Here is a 20,157-nt window from a genome sequence, read left to right as displayed (position 1 = left end):
AAAAATTTCTTTTCCTTTAGTCTTTAATCAATGCTCTCACACAGGTTGAGAAGGGAAAGTTTGGTGAGGGAGGTTTGAGGGTGACGTGGATGGTGCAAAAGATCCCGTCGTATTTGGGTGAATTCTCGCACCCGACAATGCTTGATTAACTGAGTTTCTCTTTAATTAGTGCGGAAAATTCAACACGATGGTGTCGCTTGGAAGTTGATATCCCGAACATTGTGATAATCTCCCCATACCCATTCCTCCAGCTCAAACTTTTCCCACCCCCATGTACGTCCCACTCTGTAAAATTCCATAAGCTTTTCACCTCACACTGTATGCACAGAATTAATGCAAAATTCCTCACAATGTGCACAAATGCGAGTAAATTGCGCTGCGTATAGCAAACAAGGTGCCAAAATGTTGGGGTGGGGGTCCGCTTTTGCCATTGAACGAGCGCTCCATTTGGGAATTTTCCCATGGATTCCACCAGGCCTCCCTCCCCCCCCAAAAAAAAGTTTGGGGAAAATTAAAAAAAAACTCTGGGGTTAAATCCGCAGGGATGAAAAATATTTTATTTGGGCTCAGGGAAAAATGGGTGGCAAACCGGGATTCTGCAGTTTTGCCCCCATTCCAACGTGTGACTTTTCAATGAAATGACCCAGAATGTTTCCCGAGAAAATTACGCAGAGAATTTTAATGAATTCCTCATCCATTTTTTTTGCCCTAGAATTTTACATGTATAGTCATCAAGACACTTTATGAGAGCACATGGTGCATATTAAATGCCTTTGAAGATCTTCGCTATGAATGAAGTCGGGAAATTCCTCTTTTTTTTTCCCCTTTTGCAGCTCAAACTTTGATTACTTCTCTGAATTAATTCTCTCTCCCTCCCCAGCATAGATTTTCGAGGGTGTGAGAAGGGGGGAGGAATCAATAAATCTTTAGACTATGTGCTGCTGCCCCCCAATGCAATTTTATCATGCCATTCACTCAATTAGGGCTTTACTGTGACAAGTGTGATATATTTTTTGGGGAAAATGTACCATTTTTTTCAAACAGGTATTTCTTTACTTTTCTCTTGTAACTTTTTTTTATTTTTATAGTCGATTCTGTTGAAAATCTTATCTTTTCTTGGTTTTTCCTCTTCCTACAATTCAGTTTAAATTTTTAAATAATTCTACGAAGATTATTATGAAATTCAACATATTTTTTTAATAAATTATTATTAAAATTCCCTAAAATTTCTTTATGCAAAATTATTGTTAATTAGAAAAAAAAACATTGTGGTGTACATTTTATCTTATGAGTGATTTTCCCTTGAAAATTTTTCATTTACTGCATTTCTCATGAGATTAACACGAGAATTGATTGTAATTTACTGAATCAATTTAAGTCTAAATTAATCAAACGAGTAATGTAATATATTGAGAAAATTGAAACAATTCTTTTGTCATAGAATGGAAACAGTGTTGTAAAAAATTTAATAAACTTTTCTTTTGATTCTCGCATTGAATTTCCTTTTTTTTTATGTGATTGTTTTATTTCTTCTTTAAGTTTTTTTTTAATTCTTAATTTAACACAGAATATTTATTATTAATTTTGGATTTTGTGTTCACGTAAATCCTTGAGTGAGTGAAAATGAATTAAATATACAAAACCACATCTTTTGTACAATTATGTATATTAAATTGAATACTGTGACATTAAATTACACGTCATTCACACTGCGAAATACTCATGAGGATTCAATTTTGTCAAATAATTTTTATCCTTGTTTACCTACATTACAGTTTGTTTTTTTGTGTTGTCATTTTGTATTTTACAGAGAAAAAAAAAGAATTTTATTAAAAGTTGTCTTAAAGAAAAATTATCATGAAATTCAATGTGAGATAAAGTGTGAGAATATGCTCTCCTTTGGGAAATTTTCACACATGATTTTCTCAGCTTGAAAATATTAAACGGTTGGTAATTTAAAATTGATAAAAGAAACATTTTAATTACATCATTAATTCCCTGTAATTAAACGCGTAAATTACATGATCCCCCAAAACAATTGTATACCGCTGTGTTTTCCCATCTCAAATAGCTTGTGGGGGTGAAAACTCCTCTTTCTCTCTCTGGCTGTTATAAGTATAGCTGTAAGGGCTTTCTCTTCTATAACATAAAATTGTCTCTCAAAATGAATAATGTGTGGCGCAATTTAATTAATTTTGAATCATGTTCTACCTTTACCCTCTTGTTTTTCTTTGTTCAGAGCATGTGACTAATCGCTCTTGAAATGCTTCGTACGGAGCTCATGGGGATTCTTTGCATGTGAGTTTCTGGTGTATTTTTGCTCTCAACATCTCCTTCATTTATAATTAGCTGGGAAATTCATCATGTTGAATGTGGGAAAAGATGATTTTTCGAGAAAATTCACTAAGGTGCAATTTTCACACAGTTTTCCTTTACATTTTGTAAATATATTTCACGAAAAGCAATATTTTTATTTTAAATCTTCAGATGTTTTTATAAACTTTTCAATATTTTTCAAATAAATAATTTTTTTCTTTCAAATAAACGTTAGTTAAAAAAATAATAAAGGACATTTTATTTTATTAAGTTCGACTCAATAAAATAAATATAAAATTGTTTTTTTTTTAATATATATTTGACCTCTGTGAAAAAATAGATGAAAATTCGCACTATTCAGCTTTTCAATAAAATAATTTTTAACAGAGTTCAAAATAAAATAAAAAAGCTATTAAGATAAAATTTGACCTATTTTGAGCTATTGATGAAATATACAATGGAGAATAATAATTGAAAATTCGGAAAATTCATTAAGTCAAATGACAAAAATTTTAATTGATTTTTTTAGAACTATATTAGAATTTCGTTGTTTAATTAAAAATAAATTTTTTTTTATAGGTAATGCGAAAGTGTTTTATACCATCTCCTAAACCCAGATACAACATAATAAATAGTGGCCATGATTGAAATTTAAATAAATAGTGCTAATGGAAATTTTTAATACTTTCTTTAATACTAGCATATAGCCCTAGTTGTTGCGCGTCGTGAAATAAGCCCATAGTGATGATGATAATACTTTCTTTGAATTAATTTTCTTTTTTCTTGAAATGTTTAAAAGAGAAATACTTTTCTTTTTCTCTTGTTTAGGAGCATTTTTGTTTAAAAGAATAAAAAAAAATTTCAAGAAATTATACGTTCGCTTTCTTATTTAGAGAGAAGTCTTAATATTTCTTACACATCATCGGGATCGACTTATTACTATTAAAAAGGTTAAAGTGTTTCTTGGGAATCGGTTGAGACTCGAGAATTCCTCATACATTTTGTTCAACAAAAAGTGAATTTGTTTCACAAAAATTGAGGTTAAACCATCCCCTTGCAAAAAATTAATAAAAATTATTTTTAGTGTGTATTTTCCATAAAATGTAAATAATGACGTCACTCTTGTGGTTTTTCTGTCTTTTTTTTAGCATTAAGCATGAAATACTCTTACTCTTTTCAAAACATAAAAAGAAAATTTTACAAATTTTGCAGAGAAACTTTGCAAATGTGAAATGTGAGGAAAAGTGAAAATATCTCCGTCACAATTGTGCTGTATACATGTGTTGTGTTGTGGGTGAATAATCTCTGAATTGAAGAGAACTTCCTTTTGACCTCACTTTGTGGGTTCTATGAAGAGGCAATTGAGGTGTACTTTTCCGAGAATAATCACCCAAAAAGAGAGAGAAATGAACGCGCGCAGCGAGTTTAAATCTCTTGCGGGGAAACATTTATAGCTGAGAACGACAAGTGCCGCACACACCGTCCCTCGACCGCTTTTAATCTCACGAAAATTTTACATAATACCTTTCTCATGTGTAATGCCGTGAAAATACACCGACGGATGAGCCGAGGCACACAGAGTGATTCCAATTTTCCCAATGCTGAAACGGCGCGAATGATGGAGCACATTTTAAAGCAAAAAAAAAAAAAGAAGAGAAGAACCCCCCCGTGCATTCGGGAAACTCTGACTAAACCTTACGAGAGAGAGAGTGTGGGGAAAACCTAATTTTGGGATCACTTGCTCTTTCGCCTGTTTATTTTCTCTATTTAAATTCACGAATCTCGAAAGTGATGTTGTTTAGTTTTATCGTGCCGCGCAAAAAAATAGATGAAATTTTCGCGTTGTCGGAATTTTTCAGCAAATAATTGTAATTTTCATTTAGTTTTTTTCTCTCGTTATTTTAAATTCAACACAGAACAGACCCCACGCTAGGGGGCCTGGAGGAGTTTCTGCGGAAATTCCGCAGGATCTCCTTCCACACGACTGATGGTTTTTTTTTCGCTGTGATTTTTTGTGTGTGCGCGCGAATTTTCCCATGTGGCACGCTCCTAAATAACCCACTTTCCGGAATATAAATTAATCCATTGACTGTGTGAAAGTTTAATATTAGTAACATGCAACAATTGATGAAATTATTTATTAGTGTCGCAGTGCTTCATTTTCAATGAAAATTTCAAAAATAATATAATACCATCTCTCTCTCTGCTACATACGCAGCTTCCGGTGTGCGGTACGGTGCGCGGGAGGGGTTGGGGTAACGAAATGGGGGGATGGAAGAAGGCGGAGAGAGTGGTTTTTGGTCACAAAATTTAAATAATACCCTATCGTGTGTATATTGCGTGCTCCATAAATTGCGCAATTAATTTTAAATGTGAATGGAGTGGTGTTTCATTTTAAAGGCCTTTGTGCACCATATAAAATATATCACATACATTATAGAATATAATTATACTCAATATGGGACATGTGTTAATTTTATCAGTGCAATTTTTCATATTACCACAAAAGTCGTGCACATTATCAGAGAAAAACCCCCTCTAGACCACACGTCGGGGGCGGCAGGGGTGGATCCATAGTCTGTCTGCATTATGATTATGCGGAAGCTTTGAAGCTTTTCTAAGCGTTTGATTTTTATTAATAAAGTTATTGCATAAATTTGAATTTTATTCTTTAAAATTCAAGTTTGATATTTTAAATAATTCTTAGGGGAATCATCAGGTATGATGGCACCCCTTTTATCAAAAAATAAAATAAATAAAATAATTCTAAAAATTTTTATATCCTAAAAAGGTAAAATTTAATTATTTCCACGAAAGAAAAATTATTGACTAAGGAGAGTTTTTTTGGCCTAATTTAAAACGAATAAACTGAATGAATTTCCTAAATAATAGGGATTTTAGAAGTCAGCTGAATTACAAGAATTAATAGTAATTTATTTCCCCAACTAAATGAGAAAAGATCCCTATAATGATTGTGTGTATATCTTTTGAGATTAGCATTTTGCAAAATTACCTCTGCCTCCCATTAAAATGGAGATTATTTGATTTATTGCTTATTCTGGGGATTTTCTCCTCTCACATCCCACCCACTAAAAATTGAACACTATCTTACTTTGCCGCCCCCATCGTGTCCTTCATTTATTTCTGTCTCCATTCCGACTCGAAACATTCTTTTCTCTTTGGTGGATTTCTTTCACCGCGTGCTGCTACAAAAAAAAACCAAACTCACACTCTGGCGTGAAAATTTAATGTGAAAAGGAAAAAGCGATAATTGAAAAAAAGGTGATTGTTTCACTTGATAATTTCTCAATCGGCGGCACAAATCGACCCATTTGAAGGAGAACAAAAAAAAGAACGTGCGAACCTCTTCCACCCAGAAGCCATTCGAAGAACGACCAACCCCATTATAAATGGCCACAGTAGCGAGATCCAGGTACTGGAAAATTTAATTTTATTCACAGAAACTCAATTTGATTAAAAGCACTCTCAATTGAGTTTTCTTCATCGTTCTATCGACGAATTTAGACACTAATTTAATTGGGAGGAAAAATACACGTTGGCGATTTTCATTCCTAAACAGAGTTGAGATTTTCAAAGATTATATTTTGGGAAAAATAAAATTTTTTAAGTTATTTTTTTCGTGAAAAAAGAATTAATTTGAAAGTTCTGAAGAGTGTTTATAATAAATTATTAATAAATCTTTATTTTAAGAATGAAACGAAGAAAGGGATATTTCTAACACTAGATGGCCAAGAAACAGTGGAGACATCTAGTGGGAATTTAAGTTGATGAGAAAGAATTGAAAACTTCATTTTATTCTTGACCTTCTTGACTTATTATTTCTTCTTATATCCTGATCTCCAAAAATCCTGTAACTTTAAATAATAATATAAAAAAAAAACATTTTGAGAAATTCCTAAAAGGCAATTTCCAAAATTCAAGAAAAGGTCTCACTGAAAAAAACTTCCCTTTGACAAATTGATGCTTTCAGACCTTTCGGAACCTCTATTCGTCCCAATGTTATTTTCAATTCCCTTTCAGCTCTGTCCTGAGGGTGGTTGATAAATTGCCCCTTGCCCCATCTCTAATCGCTGCAATTTCCTCCACTTCACTTTCCCATCCACTTGAGAGTCACTCAAGACACATTAGCAACCACTTAGTGTTTAAATATCGGTCATTTCTGCGTCAATTGTCCGAAGAGGTTGGGCTGAGAGCACCCACCGCCCATTGTGGCTCCGTGGTGTCGAAAAGCCATTTCATGGGTCCATGGTGAAAGGGCGGGTGAGGCCCAGGGGTAGTCATTTGGAAGCAAATCAGATTTATCACAGCAAGATGAATCCGTGTATATTTTGTTGCTCTTCACATTGAACGGCATGGTGAATGGCTTTTCGCTCCGTTCAAGCGTTTTCTACATACATACATCCTATCCCATCCGCCCTGAATACCATGGAGGAGAGGCCCTCTGCCAAGAGCAGACGATTCAGCAATTTTTATGAATCTTTCGTGTGCTTGCTTTTTGTCCAGAGTTTTGCATACAATATATATCGAACCCGCACCGCTTGTGGCTGTTTTTCCACCACCACCATCTCACACCGGGAGACGAATGGGGTGCTTCCCGCCAGGAAAAAGCACTCTTTGGGGGTTTGGAAATGTCTGATGGGGGGTGCGTGCATAAATATACAAATGGTTGAATCGTGATAAACCTGGTATTCCCGTCGAGCCATGGTTAAGGGGAAAAAATCACGAAAAGATCTTTACTGTGTGATACGGGGGAAAAAGCTCACGGAGAAACCCTTTGCCACGATTTTTCCACCACTCACTCACAAACTGACTTTCCTCTTTATTTTGGATGTTTTGCATATGATTAGAGATTTTTTTCTATGGGAAATTTTTTTTTGTACAATTTTAGTTGTGGAAAATATATGTAGCGAAGGTTTTCCGTTCATGAAAATTCGCTTCTGAATGATCCTCAATCATTCTGAATGAATGATTTTAAATTTATAAAAGTTATGTGACCATAAATATGCTTTATTATCGAGATTAAAGGTTCTTGAAAGATTAGAAAATTTATTTATAAATAAAACTAAAATATAAAAGTGATGAAATTAATGATTTCTCTCAGTGAAGGCTAAGGCTATGACCGTGAATTAATTCCTACTACATCAAAAATTGCTTCACAGCAATGTCATGAGAGACACAGACGGAAGTGACCGCAAAAAAATGAGAAATGAGAGTAGAATTGTAAATTAATCATATTTTGTTGTGACAAATATCAAATTTATAAACTTTGAAAAATCTTTTGAAAAGAACCCTCATCTTTATTTACGATTTCTTCCACCATTTATTGCTGTGGCTCCAAAGGATTTTCTCCGAGTTTTTCCAACCACTCTCAAATCAATATTTACGGCTGAGATTCACTCGAAAAATACTCATGGTAAAAAGTACTCCGGGTGGCTGTGTAAATTGTGATTATTAAGCTGTGTTAGAGTCTTACTTTTAGGGGTTGTCTTTTCCGGCAGCAGTGGGGTACAAGGGGCGAAGGGAAGATATTTTGAAGGATATCACTGCAGTATACATGGAGATATGGTATGGGTGGATACATAATAAGGGATAATGGGTGGAAAGTGTGGTGAAATTTGTGTGGCTAGTAATCCCAACATAGCTGGGGTATAGGGACACAAAGCCCAAAGCATGTTCGGCAAAATCCGTGAATAAATGAGAAAATTATGCTCAGCGAAACACCGTTGTGATGGTGGGAGAGTACCAAACAAGAGGCGAACCAAAAGTCATCATCGACTTGTGCACGATTAGATTTTCATGATGTCGCCCGAGACTGTCTCTATATATAAATCCCAAGGCCGGTAATTTATTTGATAAATGATGAAATCTGCTGTGGACTATGTTTTTCCCGAATTTATACTCAAACCACTAATTTTTCCCTCACTCACCCACAGGCCATCGCCTTTGTGTAGATGATAAAAAGAACAAATTTTCACCCTAATTCTCACTAAAGAGCTTATGGGGCGCATTCGTGGGAAGCCAAAATGCCGCAAATGTGTGCAAACTAATTAAATTCGTCGCAGGTTATTCTGTACGTATAGGTAACTGAAAATAATAAGCCAATTTCCTATTCTCACTTTTATCCGCAGCACTGGTTGATGTAATTTATCGCATCTACCAGACTTTTCGTGATACCCTTTCTGCGCGTTAGTTTATAGTACATTACATAAATATGATAATGGATTTTCTCTCTATATGGTGAGATTAAGCGCTAATGAGGAAAGTTTTTTGGGGGAGAAAATCTGCTGAGATTAGAGCTGAAAAGTTGTTTGGTGAGAGGTTAAATAAAGTTTAGTGATTTGTGCATTTGGATTTTGCAAACAATTCAATGTTTGGCAAATAAAATGTGAAACCTATTATGGAGGAGACTTTAAATCCTTTAATCAGTCAAGCTCAGGAGGATGCTATAAAAGGCTTTTAGGGTAATTTATCATTTGAAAATTGTATTGCACAGAGCTTTTGATGTGCGTACGTACAATATTGTGGAAGAAGTCAATGAAATTTACTATATTTTTTGAAATAGTTTTTACTACAAAAAAAATTTATGATAATATTGAAAATTCAAGAGAAGGGTGGAAATTTTCTTTGACAGTATATTGCGCCTGGTAAAATTCAAATAAAATCTCCGAAATGGAGAAAATCATAATTTTCCGATTCCGTATTAATTCAATTTCATGACCTTTTCACACGATGATGGTCATCAATAATTTGATACTAGAAATCTCTCAGCTTTTTATATGGGCAAAACGTCCCTTTTTGGTGACTTAAAAAATTGAGAATTTCTTTTGGAAATTAAAAAAAAATATTTTTAATTAAATATTTAATTTGAAATCTTTTGTCCTCTACAAAGCTTCAGCCAAATGGTTTGGATACCTGTCTATAATCTTCTCTTGTACCTTTCACAGTACATGACAATAGTTTTGCTCCGAGAGCACTCCAGGAACATGTCTTATTGAGACATTTGGCACAAAGCAAAATGGCGCATTCACTATTTGTTTTAATGTTCAGCTTTGGAACCTTTTAAGGAATTAAATGTTTGATGAACATTCGAGTCCCGATAATTGAACACCAAATATCCATTTTGGCACCATTAATAATGATTTAAAAGGTCACAAAGGTCACATGGCAAATACGACATACGAAGCATAATAAGGAGAAAAAATCTATGCTTTGTTTGCCATTCATTTTGGTTATTTTTTACAATTTTCTTTGGTTGGATTTTGAAATAAAATTGAAATAAAATTCTTTACACCGATTGACACAGTTTTTTGTCAGAAAAATAAAATTTATCTCAAAAATATTACCTTATCTTTATCTACTCCAAATTATATATTTATACACTTCAACTTGGTTATGGGCGTCATTTAATTCTTTTAATTACCGAACTTTAGTAGTGTCTTTGATATGAATTTTCTTAAATTATTTTCTTAATTTTCTGTTAATTAAATATTTCAATTTATTGCAGAATTGACTTCGAAAACAATCCTGCCGCCACCAAACCCGGTAATTTGGCAAATTCAGCAGTTTTAAAGATGCTAGAAGAGGAGGAAGAAGAACAACGGCGAGCAGGAAATAATCCGGGTGAGTTTTTTTTTGGTTTCTGTGATATATTTAAGTACAATTCCACCAGCTTTTAGGAGTGAGCTTTTTTTTTGGCTTTATTGTGGCTTTAATGCTGTCCCGTGTGCGGAGGATGGATGATGGGTGGTGGTGGTAGGTAGATTGGTAACAAGAATGGGAGGAATTTTCACCATTCAAATATGGTGCCGATGAAAATATCACCTGCGATTAGGCATTAATGGCTTTTCCACGGAAATATTAGCAGACTGTGGGAGGCGCAGTCGATCGAGATATCGGGAAATTGATCGGGACACGGTACTCCGCATAAATCGTCGTCGCCCACGGCGTGAGTTCAGCTGGCCACCAAAGACACGGTCACAATCTGTTGGGGATGCTGTAGTTGGGGGTACAGCCGCTGGGAGTGCGGCAAATGGAGCAATGCGGGGGAACCACCGAGATTTGTCGCTGGACTCGAAACTGTCGCGTGTTGGGGAATCCGCCGCGGGGGCGACAATCGCTGAGGATTTGAATGCTCTGCAACAGCGTGGTGTTCTGGCACAGCAGCAACGCAGGAAGGGGGTATCGTGCCTCCCGCCACTGAAACCGCGTCGTTTGGCGGACAATAAATCGCAGCCATATCGTGATTTTGGTCATACCAACAGTGACTTGGATGGTGGCCCTAAAGATCAGACAGGATGTCATCGAAACAATCAGCAAATAAATAGGTGTGGTGCTGCATAGGTTATTGTGAACATGCAGGTGTGAGTATCTGGGTGGATATGCACTCTACACATAAATTGGCGGGAAAGCTCTAATCATTCGTTTTGGAATTTATTTTTCCAAGGATAATCATTTATTTTTTAAAGCTTTTTTAGCTTGAAAGCTCTGGGAAAAATGAGTTTTATTTTATTCCAATTCCGAAAGGATTTTTATTTAATTTATCACAGAAATGGAAGAAAATCATCCATTTTTTCGAGGACTAACCGAATGAATTAGAAGAAATTTTAGTTAAAAAATGATGCAATAAATTGCACAAAAACCCCACCAGATACTCTCCCCTGGCATGAATGAGTGCATTTGTGAAGAGATTATGAGTGCGTCATGAAGTATTTTTAGCCAGGCGAAGGCATCAGACACAGGTGTGTCAGATCTTTTGGGCACCATTAAATCCGTACCCCATCAAAGTGATTCACAGCCCTCGAATGGTTTGCATTCTTCAGCGGACACAAATGTCGTATTCACGGTGATTGAAACACCTCTGTATTGTCTCTTGTGTGCGGCTAGAGAGTGTCAGTGTAGTGCCCCCAAAAGGCTGGATTTGTCAGAGATGGAAGCATTTGCTGAGGCTTCGGAGCGTATTGTGGCAGAGGGTGTGGAAGAATTGGCGCGTGAGAAGGAAGCTGAGGAATTGGATGCGGCAATTCGTGAGCTCATTGATTTCGCATCGGTTGTTCGGAAGCGCCCTGAGATCATGAATCCCGCCTACATTCCCATTGTTGAGGGTTGCCTCCAGGAATTAGCTCTTCTGGCCATGCTTCACTCACAAGGGCGCATAGGGTTGCGACCAAAATCCCCTCAGTGCGCCACAATTGAGGAACTTCCCGCACCACTGGCTGGCCATCCATCTCAATCAGCCGCTCCTGACACGGGCGTTTGTCGCAATTTGCCCAAGTTGAGTGATGGCCTCGTTGGTGGTAATCATAACAAACGAGAGGGACGTGAGAGTGCCGCCACAGAACCCTTCATCGGCTGCGAGAGATTCCTTCCGACAGAAGGTACCACGAATTCCCGTGGCATTCAATCCTGTCGCATTTTCCTGGCTGTATACCCCCTCCAATGAAATGTGACTGACACATTAGGGTTTGTTCTTCTGTATTCTATAAAGAAATGGGGTGTTTTTTTCTTATTCTTTTAGAATTTTTTCTTGTCAAAATTATCCTTGCATTTACCATTTTTGTGGCATTCTGCCATGCATATTTACAACACAAAAAAATTCATACTTCTTATTGTGAATAGTTGTCTGTTATTAGGGGAACTTGGGGCTATTTGTTTCATTTTCTTTCACATGAATTTTCCGAATTTTCTTAAATTCTGCTAAATTGTTTTAAATATATTTTGTCATAACTTCCCTTAGATTGTTTTATGTTATTTTCCAATCTTAATTTTTAAGGCTAAAAAATAACTAGCCCTTATTTCCTTTATTATGTATTTATGTATGTGTGTACGTAAGTATATAATAATTACTTTATTAAGGATATATGTAGGTATGCAAAACATTCCGTATTTGTCAGAGAGCACAATGAAAATCATCCATTCTGCGGGATATTCCCAAAGCATTAACTCTATCGTATTTTAGCGAGAGAAACTTTTCACTCATGAAAATTAAGCATTTTCCGTATAAAGTCCTGTCATTTACACTGCATAATTTTCACTTAATTTAACGAAATATTTCCGTAAATTTCTTAGTTTCCAATTTTGAAGGGGATGTTTTTTGTCCTCTTTGAACTAAATTAAATTGCTCGAACTTCCTCACAGAATTTTCCCACTTGAAGCTTCCGAAATTTCTGCCATATGGAAGCATAAGGGTGGTTATATATCGATTGATTTATGAGCAGCTTTCAAGCTGAGGGGGTGGTTTTGTTTGTCAAGCGAACAAATACGCTCTAATGCTCCCCGCCAATCGAACACGATGATCAGGAAGATTTAAGACTTCAGTGTCGATTAAATTGTGTACTCGACATTTAATCCGATTGCATGGAATTCTTTCACTCGAATTGAAGCCCTTATAATACTATTTCTTTCTCACTCTCTCTCTCTTTTTCCTAATCTTTTGGGACTTTCGTGGAGGTGACACAAAAAAAATTGATACAAAAGGTGAAAATCGATTTGGAGTGTTGCAATGTAGTAGCAGAGAGATAAAGTTCTCACCGATGAGCTTGTCTCATAAGATTGCAAATGATTCGCATTTGCATTGTGGGGATCAGTTGCAGTGAAATGTACAAGTGGAGCACAAGGTGGAGCATCAATCGATAAGACCTGAAAGCGGGGGTGGGGGTGTTCTTTGTATATATCATTTATTTGAAAGCTTTCTGCAAAAAGTTCTTTCAGCAGGAAATACAAAATAGTGACAAATTACAGTGTGAGAAAACATTGAGAAAACGAATTTTCTCTACTGGATTTTCCATCAATAAATTAGTGATGGGAGCAAAAAGTATTTTAAGCTCTCCTTCGTATATTTTTTTCTCTCTCTCTGTGAATTTTGTGGTAAATCAGAATTTGGTTTGAGTAAAATATGGAGCATAAAAAGAAATGTGTGTGTACCTATATAACATGATATAGAGAGCAAGATTCTTGGCTCTATACCTTTGTAGCGGTTAAGGGGAAAGGGTCAAGGAGAAATGAATAAAATATGAGATGTTTCTCAATGGTTGTCGCATAAAAGATAGGTCTCTTCAGGGCTCTTTTGGTGTTCAGCATCCCATTCGAGACTTGAATAAAATGCAATAAAATAATTTTGAAAACATATTGGAAGAAATGGAAGAATGAAAAAAAAAAGCTCTCACCACATAAAAGGTGGGGAGATCCGGCATGAGAATATTTTATAATGGAAAATACCTGAATATAATTTTTTATTTTTGCCGTCCGACCATCCCTCTCTTTGATATACCCTCTGCAAATCATCGGGGTTGCTTGAGAGCATATTTTGCATAGAAATTGAGAGAACGTGCAGGGAATTGATATAAATGAATTGACGAATTATTAAAAATTTCTCAACATTATGTGTACCATACCTATAAAGATTTATATATAGCATACAAAATATATATAATCAACAAAATAGTCTAGTATCTCAAGCTTCAAAATTCTCTTCTATTTTTCATAGAATTTTCACGATTTTCCCTAAATTCAAGATCATGCTAAGTCGACCGGATATTTTATGCTACAGGTACCTATTTATAATGCTGAAAAGACAAAATATATAATTTTCTTGGCCCGTCACACGGTAACGTGTCCAATTTTGCTACAAAGTGCGTGAAGAAAGCTTTATTAATTTTTCCTCTTCAATTAAAATATGACTAGCGAGAGATGAAAATTGCGAAGATTACTTCACGAAGGAAATTCTTTTGACCGTGATTGTGCTAAAATGTGATTCTATTTTTTGCTCTTCACATACACTCACACGCGCAAATATTATCATCTCACGGGGCGGAATTGGTGAGATTTTGTTGAAAAAAAAAAAAAAGGTGGAATAAGATGTGCCATGTTTTTCATGTGGGGCCTTGTGCTTCACAGCATCCCACGGAACGGTCTATTTTCTCATTTAGCTCTCTCTCTCTCCACTATATATGTGAATCTAATGCGAAGCAGGAATTTGCGAAAAGCAAAATTGTCTGTCCAAGGGGATAATCAATTCATTGTAATTGTGTTTCTTACGTGAAAAGGAGTTTATTCAATTTAGTATGGGCCAAACACAATAGTGACGTAATTGACTGCATTTTTTGAGTAAATCTTGGCCAGATTTCTTCTTTAATAAAGTCTTTATATGGCAACGTGCCTGCTTTAAGGATTTACTCAATAAAGACTTTTTTTTTCTCAATATTCCAATATTGCTTTTTCTCAGACTTTTTCCCAAAGTGAAAACTCTAAATTTAGTTTCTTCACAGAGTGAGTTGTCCAACACAGAATTCTTTTGCTTTCACCAAGTCTTCCCTAAGAATAATCAAAGTTTTCTGCAGATAGTTTTTAAAGTTTAAAGAGAGCTTTTGCTGTCGAGTTAAAACTGACAGACAAGACTCTATTTAAATGAACAAACACTTCTCATTGCCCCAAGAATTCTTCTGAGAATTTCAAAGTGTTCTTTCATAATGAAAATAATTTATAGATCGCGTTGTTTTCTTGTACCTCAGAGTTCTTTTGGATTATTGGAAAATACGCGACCTTTGACCTTCATAATGAAGAAAATTCATTGATTAATCTTGTTTGGTGAAATTGATCAAAATTATGTGCTTTTAAACACATTGAAGAAGCTTTGATGAAATTAGACGAGTTCTTCGTCAAGGGTTCTCGTGAAAAACTCACAAAAAATCTGTAGTTTTCCACCTCCAAAGTGTGTGTGGCATTACATTCCTTTTAACCAGAAATAATCGCAGAAAATGAGAAGCTAATTCACGATGATGATGAGATAGAAATATCGGATTAGGCTCCGTGTCTCCGTCACTCCTGTGAGTTTTTGATATGCCAAAGGCGCGGGGATGGCTGTAAAAGAAGCGCGAAGAGGAATCCGCGTGGTAAATATAAAGCAGATGGGAAAGAAGCGCGTGTAATGTGGCAATTTTCACATTGTGTTGTGACGAGAGATCATTTTGAGAGGAGCACAATCTCACCTGCGGTGACATTTAGTATATTGTACGGCAACATCAGCTCAATTGAGTCTCCTTGCTCAAAACCAGAGATACCTCCTTTGTGAAGTATGTGTGGCTTGTGCACAATTTAGCACTAGCGAGATTTTCTCAATTAATTGTACTCGAGCCGTTGAACAATTAAGTACACGCAAAGTTCTTTTTTAACTCGTTCGCTCTTTTTTTTTCTCTACTCCCCTTAAACTACCTACCCACCCCCACACCCTCTGTGTTGTAGTGAATTTCGTGACACTAAATCAGTTTAAGTTGCCTCTTTTATTCACACCAAAAATTTCACCTTTTCCACCATCCCACCTGCTTCATACCCCCGTGTTTTAGGTGCTCTATGTGTGTGTGCTTGAGTGTGCTTTTGTCGCCTCCAACCCGCGTGCCAGGAATTTTTTTCCACCACCCCACTGAGCTTTTGTGTGAGGCTTTCCACTCTCTCTCACTAGGCTATTGTTCGTGAAAATGTTCAAGTGTGTGTAGTTCGTTTTTTTATGCTATTTGCTGCCCACTCGACACCACAATTAATAATCTTCCACCAACATTCCATGAAATGACAAACGATTTAGTCATTACTGAAGGTAATTCTCCACTGTTGCATGAATGCTAAATTGCCTCCTACACGTCGCGGGGGTGGGTTTTGCAAACATAGTGGATTGTAAGTGGTGGTTTGTGAGTATATTTGTCAGGAAAATCCTATCACAAGCCAGAAGTGCGCAATTTTAGTGTCGCGTGATGGTCTTCCAGGAATTATTTTATTCTCAATGATTTAACTTTGATTTATTTATTGATTAAAAAATTCTAAAGAATAAGAACAAGCAGATTTTCAATTTATTTTAAAGGAGTTTAGAATATTTATACGAAATTTCTTCTTTCCTAGGGGAGTATGAGTCAACTTAGATAAAATAACTTTTATAGCTTTAAAGGAATTTCTATCCTAAAAGCATGAGATAAAATTCTAAATAGAACAGTTATGGGGACCATTTTCTGTCCAATAAATGTTTCTTAAACAAATAAAGGTTGAAAAAGAAATTTATGTTAGGAAATGAATTTATATTGCAAAATTCTCTCATAAAACTTATGATTTAAGGCTCTTCCAAGTTACCGCCTGTTCACTTTGGTTTTGTATATCAAGAGTTTTAGACGAATAAACTCGATAGAAGTTTATCTAAATCGGAAATCTTTAAGATTAATTGAAATGATATGATTATGATTAAACCACATTGTTGTAAACCACACTTTGTTCCCTATATAATATTCTGTACATATGTATAGATTTATACATAATTAGATCATAAAGTATATAAATATTGGAATAGAAACAGGGAAAGCTATATGTTCAATTTCATGATTTATCAAAAAAATTGTAAGACACAAAGAAATATTATTTTGAAAAGAAATTAGGAAATATTGGGTTGTGTTATATTATTCCGAATTTCACATAATTTTCCATATAAAAAAATCAAACTAATCACAACTCTTTAATTAAAAGTGTAAATGGTTAATTTTTGCAACTTCCACGATTATTTCCTCAAAAATCAGTAAAGAAAGCTTTCAATTATGAACTGTATAGGTATCCAAACAAGTATCTAAATGTAGAAACTCAAGTCATCGCACCAAAGAAAGCTCTCAAAAGTTTGTTTTTGTCCCGCGACAAATTCCGCAAATTCATTCAATTTATCGATTCTATATGTGACAAATTCTTTGTTTTAAGCGCAACAACAAGCCAAAACAGCTCTTTGAGGGGTGTGGTAGACGTGAAAATGGGTGAGGTATTTTTGTTTTGTGTGAAATATCATGAGAAAATTGGGATGTCGAGTGTGTACGAGTTAATTGTCACAAAAATACAATGTCGTCGTGATGAAAATTGCCCAAATGAAATATTTACAGTTGGCTAAATTGCAAATCATACCATGCACAGCAGCATCCCGCGGTATTACCATTCAAAATTATGCTAAATTATTAACTGTGCGTCACCCCCGCGCCACAGCCCGCGTGCCACCCCGTGCGAGTCATAAAAGCGCGCGGCGTACACTTAATTCCACTTGGGCCTATTAACAAGAAGATTGACTCACAAAATTACCCAAGGACACATTTAAGAGACTTTAATTCACGTGTGTGCTTTAAAGTTCAGGGGAGTTGCTGCTATGTACATGCGAAAGTCTCACCGTGGGCACACAGAGTTATTGCACGCGGAGTAAATTTCTCTCTAAACCACAGGCATTTTCTATTAATATTTGAGCATTTGGGAGATTTGTCATTTTTTTGCTGACGTGCAAATTCTTCTATTTTCGTCGCTAAAACATTTCAAATTAATTTTTGAACCAAATTATACACACAACAAACATCTCTGTGGGGAAAGTGACGTGAACAACAAGGGAAATTTTTAGAAGAGACAGAGAGAGTCTTTTGTGTTAAAGAATTTTCCCACAGACACTCTATTTTAGAGCAAGAGAGGTTCAAGAAACTTTCATGCATGACGAAGGTTAATTTATCTATTTCTTTATGAATTTGAGGAATTCATGCAAAAAAAAACTATCAATTATAAGAATTATCAATTTTGGGAATATTTTCTTAATTATTTTTCTCTCTTAATGAAGCTTTTCGTTCATTATAGTGTGCAATAGAAACTTTCAGGGATATTCTTTGTGCTTTAAAAAAGTTTGTGAAATAAGGTATTTGAACAATTAAAAAGCTCAGAACTTTCTTATACTTCAAAAGACCTCAGTAGATCTTTTATGAATCCTAAAAATAAAATTAATAAATACAAAACACATAATTTCTGACATATTGATTTAGTTTAATTTGTCAAATATGTCATTATGTGGCCACCTCTGCGCATTTATTAATTTAATAGTTTTTCGGTTATTTAACAGTTTCTGACAGATCGTAAAATTAATGTAGAAATTAGCAAACCCCAATTTATTTTCGATTTGTAATCACCTCTATTTCGATTATTGCCAATAATAATTTTTCAATTAATGTCTAATTGTTATGGCATGTTTAATAATTTTATGCAACAACCAAAATTTGTTTGCCAATTTTAAACCTACATTAACCCTCTGAAATGAAGGACTTTTCGAGATTTGTAAATAGCTGAAACAGAATAAAAATAATTTAAAAATAAACTACAAAAATGATTCAAAAGATAAAAAAACCAAAATATTAAGAAAACAGTAAAAAAAAAATTAAAGTAAAATCTCCACAGAAAGATAAAATGTTTTAATTATGCGGAATCCATGCAGAGTATGACATATTTAATTTCTCTTTCATTTAAAACTTTATACTACACAGTCAGTTGGAATATGCTAATTCGAGGTCCATACTGTCGAGATGTCATTTTACTGATTAAATCCTTCATGATAATTAAATATTAATATATTATAATATTATCTTTTTAATTACTTTTGGATTTTTTGCTGACTTCACTTTGTTTATTTAATTAAAACACCTGAATTAAACCTTAAATATTAAACTCTTTGAAGTCAGAATGCAGTGCAACGATGTTTAAGAATTAGGTTACTTCATTTAACTATAATCTATTTAAGTATAATTCATGTTTTTCAGATTGCATTATATGTCACAAAAGTTAGAGAAAAAATTAATTATAATATTTTAAAATAAAAATATTCTTTCACATCAAATGACTACATTTTTAAGTAGAAATTTTGAATTGTAAATTTTCACTTAATTAAAAAAAAACTTCATTTTTATTCAAATTTGTGAACACGCTGTAATTATTTTTTTTACTGGACTGAAAATGCTTAAAACACAAATTCGATTGAGTAGATTTCAGAGGAAAGATTGCAAAAAACTCATTGGTTTGGAATAAAAATTTATTTTGCTAAAAAAATATGAATTAAAAATTATTTGCATAGGTTGGAAAAAATATGTATATAAATTAGGTAACTGATATTTTAACACTTTGAAAGGTTATAAAGCTCTTGAATTTTATTGATAGTAGCAAGCTTTTCAGAGAGCTTCAGGAAGTTCACCGTGAAGAGATTTTACGTTTTATATTTTATTTTTTGTCGCAATGAATTAAAAACCTTTGCAATCAAACTATATACAAGAAGAATTGTATGGAAATATACAGGGGAGCATAGGGAAAATTTCATAAAAACCACCATTTGAATTTTCCAGAACGTGGAGCATCCACAACGCGGGTTCAGTGGACACACTATAAATTTTAAAATCATTTCCAACTGATACTGTTTCACAGAACCTCCATTCTGTGTTTTATCCCCCCCCCCCCTCCAACCTGCGGCACTATTTTATTATAAATATACATATATACATGCCAATATACATATATGTAGGTATATAATATAATTCGATGGTAGATATTCTATTATTAAAAATTTTGTATGACTCTTGTTTTTTTTTTAAATGTGTATACGTGCTATTCAAATCGTCCTCTCATTTATGTATCTATATGAATGTGAAAATAATTTTCAATCTCTCACCCCTGATACAGTTATATATGAATATACATAGCTTTTGCGGCGACCGCACCCTAAATTTGAATTGCATGAATAGTTTTGTGCGGGGAAATTGCGATTTTTGTGCACGAAATTTGCTGAAACCATTTTCCGGTGGTCTCAATGGGTTAGCCATGGCTTAATGATGTGAATCTATGTCTATTGCAGGGTTGAGACGAGTTGCCTGGCCACCCCCTTCCGACGTCTCCGTCCACCCTTCACAGGTCCCGCTCCAGGTCAACAATCAGCAGCCACAGCAGCAGTATCAGGCTTCCGCTTCTGCCCCAGCACCGACCGCCACACCCTACCAGGTGAGTTGTGTATAGCTCCCAAAA

General features: G+C 34.9%; 1 protein-coding gene across 10 annotated transcripts in view; it reads left to right on the top strand.

Moving 5' to 3' along the window:
- Positions 1 to 20,157, top strand: part of LOC129794241 (uncharacterized) — a 57,851-nt gene that overhangs the window by 22,922 nt on the left and 14,772 nt on the right. For 3 of the 10 annotated variants that reach the window (XM_055834932.1, XM_055834942.1, XM_055834934.1), the window contains exons 3-6: positions 9,842 to 9,957; positions 10,199 to 10,661; positions 11,044 to 11,711; positions 19,991 to 20,133. In XM_055834932.1, the coding sequence (XP_055690907.1) occupies positions 9,842 to 9,957; positions 10,199 to 10,661; positions 11,044 to 11,711; positions 19,991 to 20,133 (1,390 nt within the window). Of the gene's footprint in view, positions 1 to 4,074; positions 4,185 to 4,230; positions 4,307 to 4,577; positions 4,689 to 5,574; positions 5,750 to 9,841; positions 9,958 to 10,198; positions 10,662 to 11,043; positions 11,712 to 19,990; positions 20,134 to 20,157 lie in introns of those variants that run through there. The other 7 variants (XM_055834941.1, XM_055834937.1, XM_055834940.1 and 4 more) reach the window with 7 other exon arrangements.

Source organism: Lutzomyia longipalpis, chromosome 3, assembly GCF_024334085.1.
Source record: "Lutzomyia longipalpis isolate SR_M1_2022 chromosome 3, ASM2433408v1".
NCBI lineage: Eukaryota > Metazoa > Arthropoda > Insecta > Diptera > Psychodidae > Lutzomyia > Lutzomyia longipalpis.
Note: the sequence above shows the minus strand (reverse complement) of the source record. Positions and strands in the feature narration are given on the sequence as shown.